Raw genomic sequence first — 5,956 nt, 5'->3', positions numbered from 1 at the left:
GTTGTCTTCTGCTTGTTTACATCTACATTAAAATAAAAAATTGATAACAGTCATATGCTCAAACACGAGTCACGTTGAGCAGACGACAAGACTGTCTGTCGTCATGAAATCGCTTAGCCATAAAAAAGGCTGAGAGGGGGTCATTCAGTTCACGTACCAGTTGGGGTAAGGTTTCCCCTTCGTGCCTTTTTCACTCAGTGTATTCTCGTGATGACTCAAGTTGTCGTCAACAATACAATTGTGATTGATGATAGAAATCAACTATAAGCCACATAACACCTGCCAATTAAATTTTTTTTCTGAGAAAATTATACCAATATTGGCCAAATCTGTACCTCATGCTCTGAAATTTGTTTTAATGTTAAAAATTACAAATATTACTAGAACTTTAAAATTGTAGTTGATATTTGTTTACGACATGTTCGAGATTTGAATCCAGAAACGGCTCCAACACTGTGTGTGAATTATTTACAGGAGGCTCTTTCAACGCATTCACTGTTACATCACCCAAATCCCCACGGACCAATATACCTGAAACAAAAATTATTAGCTTTGAATGTAATTTTGTAATTAACTGAACACAATACCTATTAGATAAACTTCCTCTTATTTCTTCACTAAGATTCATGCTGGGCGATATGGACAATCTCAATAGACGTTATCAATTAATCATGATAGTGCTTATTTAGACATTTACTTGTCTAAACCTAAAAGTTTTTTTACTGTCGATTTAAATATTTTTTTTGATTCATTGGTTGAGATTTTTAGATATTTCAAGTAGAAACAGTAGCGAATGCCGACTAGTATGATTCTACTAGCTGCTGCTGCTACTAGCTGCTGAATTTACCATGTTTCAATCCTTAAATTTTAATTAAATATTATTCGATGTTATATGTTATGATGTAATTATGTTATGATGATTGTTAAAAAAAATCAAACAAAGAAAGCTGGAACTTACAGCTTTAAAGATCAACAGATAATAAAAAAGCCAAATTTATGTACCCAAAATAACAGTTTTCATTAAACCATCACCGAAAGCGTCTATACAATTATTTTCAGAAGAGAGAAGTCATTCAAATAAGAAAATTTCAAATAGAGTCTTTTTATTTAAAACATTTTTTTCCAAAAAAGAATAGTTAGTAGACCTCATTACTGTGAATCCTCCCCCCAAAAGAGAGGTGTTGCCTTTAAGGAAGTAGGTGGATACAACACAGACTTCACATATTGTTTTTTTAAAGAAACGATCGAACATTTTGTTTGTTAAGAATCGAATATTATTTTTTATGGGGAACGATTCCGCAAACATGATAAAACTTCGTGTATAATAAGTATAATCTCAAATCCAAATCAAATAATATCGTACACATATTTTTTGCAATTTTTCGTCCGATTTCAACCAGTTGTTAAATTCCGTTATGGCTTATTCTATCGTCTTTAAAGGGAAGCGGGAATAAGGGAAGGAGAGATCAATTTCTTTTCTGATGATATATTTTTTTACCATTAGAAAATATACTCAGAATAAAACCTAATCTTTCCCCGTCAATCCACGATGAAATCCAGCACAGAAAAAACTCTCATACCTTATTATGATTTGTCCATTTCAAAGAGCGGTGGAGTGACTATTCCTTTCCTTTTATATACCTCCAAGTTGAATCCGTATGCATACTTTCAGTGCAAGTCAAATCCAACGGCTGTTTCAATTTAAAAAATAATTATTTTCGTACAAAACCATTTATTATAATAAATGGCAACTAAGAAATCTCGTTCATGTCAACAAAATATCGATCTCTGGGAGAATTAGAGGCTCTGGATTTTATTTACACGTGCAGTCAAAATTCTCCCTTCCTCTCAAATGATATGCAATTCAAAAACTACAAAAATCAGTTATTGTGTTGCTTCATTCACTAGTTCTTTCTCTTATCCCTCTGCTTCAAGAAGACGTTTAGCTAAGATATAACTTACAATACGAATTTTCCTCTAATTCTTGTAATCTTTTTATTTCAAAGTTAATGTTGCCGTCGTTGCTTTAAAGACCATGGGACAAAATGGAAGTTAAACAAAATATATATTAACAGCAAAAGCTAAATAACCACAACAAAGTCACATAAAAAACTAAAAACCCATCGGATTCTTACCATGGCACAACAACAATAAAAGGAGTATCCAATATCTGCAATGTTTCGCCTTAGCAGCGGCCTAAAAAAACTCAACAACTTCATCAGCAGTTAAATTTTTTTTATCATTGTGTGGGTAAATGTTCTTAAGGTCGTTGATAAGGTGGTGCTGTTCTCCCCGGGAGATCTCTCCTGATGGTTTTAGTCGATCAACAGTTATTTGTCACATTGATTAAAATGAAGTTGAATTGATCACACCCACGAGACGCAAAAACTACAATGAAATCCAGACTTTCCATGGCATTAATTCTTACCGTCAATCTTTTCCTCTAATCTGAAGTTGCGACAAGACTTGACATCCATTCAACTATAGTTATCATAGCGAACCAATTTGAATTCCAAAGTCATTTAATTGGTTAAAAAAACTGATTCGTTTCTCAAAGTCGGCGTTTACAGGTAGATACGAAAAACCATGCATCTATTCCCCGAACCCTTGTTTTTTTTCCCACACAAATTGTTTGTTTACCAGCATAAATTTTTGTTTTAAAATATGGCAGAAAGAAAGGAAGCATTTGAAGAATTCGACAAGAGTCACAGGACATTACTTTTTCAGACAATTTTTTAATTAAGGCTAAAATAGACGAAGGATGGATAAATTTCCTCTTCAACGAGCAAAGAGGGGTGTTCTATTCAGTCTAGGCAATGTTTAATGAACTTGAAGCAAGACATGCTTTATGAGAGCATTCTTGCTTGTTGTTGGAACTGGGACTTGACAAGGGAGTATTTGCATCTTGCCTTTCTTGGAAAAACAAATTTAACATCTGCAGACAGATGCATCTTTGATTCTTTTCTTTCTTGGAAAAACACACGTGAATACCTTCGATGGTCCCAAATTCTTCAAAAATCTTCTTCAGTCTTCTCTTTGTCAAATACCTCGATTTGTCCCTTATCGTGAATTTCAACAAACGATTAATGTCAACGGAATGCTAGCAAATAAACAAATTGGAGAAAAAAAACAATCCAGTCATGTTCCTTATTCCTCACTGAACAGTTTTAAAGGCAATTAGTAGAGTAATTTTAGTCAGAATTGTCACAATAGATAGAGACGCAGATTGAAAATTCCGTAACGGATGCTCCACCAAGTGGGGATAGAGGGTGGTTATACCCTTATGTGAAGTCACCAAAGTTACTATAGCTCTGGTTCAATAAAAATTTATGCAGGCTACTATTTATTCTTGCAAAAACTTATGCTTAAGTAACAAAGCAACTAGCAAATGGCAACAAACTATTTTAGATAAAGAATGATTTTTATCCCCATAAAACCATTCACAAAATAAGAGGTAAAAGATATGTTTTTAGATTTACTGGGCACAATTATTTGCAGAATAGTTCCCAAATGTATTTGACGGAGACGATACAGACAATTTACAGAGATACACATGAGAATAGAACGAAAATTGGGCCTTTTATGCACGCTGGGTGGGTGAACTGCTGCACCGGCCAACTCCAGCTGGCTTTAAGAATCAGAACATCGGTTTTGTCTACGGAGTCTACCCGGCTTTAACCTTCAAGGACGTCAACGGACGGCCGCCGATACAGCCTTCACCATCTGGAGGGCAAGGGAACACAGTTGCAGCGGGTAAAATAAAATCACTGCTGACTGAGAAGAGGAGTTAAAGTCAAGAAGCTAGCATAAATATAAAAAGCGGCGATCACTCAGTCTCACTTGGCGAGTAAAGGAGGGGAGCTGAAAAAACCCAACAGGAGGAGTCTGCACAGTGGCTTCTAGTGACAGCCTAAGAGAGACATAGGGCCTAGAAAATATAGAATACAGAGGGAGAAAACTAGCTTAGCTTACTGCATGGAGCAATACAGCGCTAGAATCTCTAGCCCAAGTGGTGCCGCTTCGACTGGTGTATGAAGGCGCACTTTACTTCCAAAACAGATAGGTTCGCTAAAAAAATTGAACTAAAATTGGGCGTCCAGGAGAAATCACAGCTCCTACAAGCAGAAGTGAAGTAGTGGGAAGAGAAGAATAAAAGATGCTCGGTGTCTTCAATGACAGACCCAGATGCACAACTCGAGGATTCTCTAAAGCCGAAGCGATTTTGGTGAGTATTGAGGAGGGAGTGGCCAGTCAATATCTGAACCACCTGACTAGTAAGACGCAGCTTGAAAAGAGATGTTTCCGTCATTACGTGTGGGAAACAAGCATGAGCGTTCACGCCAGACAGTGATTTTACCCACTCACGATACCAGATAGCCTTTGTCGACTCTCAAGTGAGATTTTTAGTCTGGAATTTTTTGGGAAGAGCCAAGGAGAAAATCAGGGAGTCGGTTACGAGAGGAAGAACCGTCAAGGAGTTTTGTTCAGAGGTTTGTTCACGAATGGAAGAGAGGATGTCGAGATTATCAACCTACAAGCTGGACAGTTGATCTAGGGGAAGAGTGAAGACGAAGGCAGGAAATATCATCCTTGGGTGAATTACAACATCTATTTCTTACAATAACATCTTCCATCGGAAAATACTTTTCGCACAAATAATAATTTTCGTCAGGGTTTCAATCCTTTCGATTTCCTGTGTGCCGTGCATTGTTAATTTTTTTCATCTTTGGTAGTTTTAGTGGCAAAATTGTGGTGGTCTGAATTTTTTCTCATAGTTTGTAATGTTTCATTTATGTAGCAATGGAGAGGCCAAAACGTGCAAGAAAACAACAAATTCGGTTTGCCGATTTTAAAGTGAGTGCTGAGTCTAGTAAGGTGGGGAAATGGCGAGTTGGATGTGTTGGTCGTGAACATATGCAGCGGAAAACGTTGCAGTTATTGCCAATCGACCGATTGCTTCTGATAAACTGAGGCTTTAGCGTTGCGTACTAGAGTTCGGCCGCCTATGTCATGGTTGATGTCTGCACCCCTTTCGATCAGATAGTGAGTGAGTACGGCGTTGGAGGCCATGGCGGCGCTGTACAGGGCAGTTATTCCATGTGAATCGCATTGTTCTATCTCCACTTTTGTCAGGAGAAGCTCGAGAATCTTGGTGTCCGTTGCGAAACAGGCTGCCAAATCAAGTGAAGAATGGCTGGTTTGGTCCAATCTTCTGAAATCGGCGCCGTGGTCTATCAGGGGTGTAGCAACAGTGTCGTCGGATGCGATGCTTGCACAGTGAAGGGCAGTCATCCCTGAGATGCCGCAATCTTCTACCTTAATTTTAACACTTAATAGCAATTTGATTATTTCTTCTTTGCCAGTGAACAGGGCCGTCATATGAAGGGCACTCCTTCCTACCTTGTCTTATTTTCTGGCTTTGGCCCTTTTTTTCTCAGTTGAGCAGAGTCAATTGTTTGTAGATGCCGTTGATTTTTTTTAAACAACTATTTCCCAGTATTCGGTCGAACTAAGGAATATCAACCAAAAACGTGAGGCACAGTAGTGGGTGCCATGAAGTAACGATGGTGAGAAAATGAACTATTTCTGCCACTTCGGGATTGATGCCTTCAGACGAAAGGGCAAAATAAGTGAAATAATTCGGGTATTTGCAAACAGTTTTTACTATTTTTTCATGTCCAAGGATGAATGACTCGCAGCTGGATAAAAAACTTTGGCATTTGAGGTCCAAAACACTGTGAATCCATAATTATATCAAGACATCTTTAATCGATGCCTTTCCTTTTAATCACTTTTCAATGGGTTCAACTTAATTTCGAATTTTCCCCTTGAGCTGGCTCCAGGTCCCTCTTCGGCTTTCGTGGTTGTTGTTGACTAAGGTTGGGGGCTGGTCTGTCTAAGGTTACGGATTCTTAGTCATTGTACTATTTCTTGTATGTTATAGTTGTCTTAATGG

At 37.7% G+C, this 5,956-nt stretch overlaps 1 protein-coding gene across 1 annotated transcript; it reads right to left on the bottom strand.

Annotated features, from left to right (window-relative positions):
- Window positions 1-4,935: 4,935 nt before the first annotated feature.
- Window positions 4,936-5,379, bottom strand: LOC124321998 (protein fem-1 homolog C-like). Its single transcript, XM_046784258.1, has one exon. It carries the CDS (start codon window positions 5,377-5,379, stop codon window positions 4,936-4,938), a length of 444 nt encoding a protein of 147 aa, XP_046640214.1.
- Between the last annotated feature and the right edge of the window lie 577 nt (window positions 5,380-5,956).

The sequence above is a fragment of the Daphnia pulicaria genome, chromosome 1 (assembly GCF_021234035.1).
Source record: "Daphnia pulicaria isolate SC F1-1A chromosome 1, SC_F0-13Bv2, whole genome shotgun sequence".
NCBI lineage: Eukaryota > Metazoa > Arthropoda > Branchiopoda > Diplostraca > Daphniidae > Daphnia > Daphnia pulicaria.
Note: the sequence above shows the minus strand (reverse complement) of the source record. Positions and strands in the feature narration are given on the sequence as shown.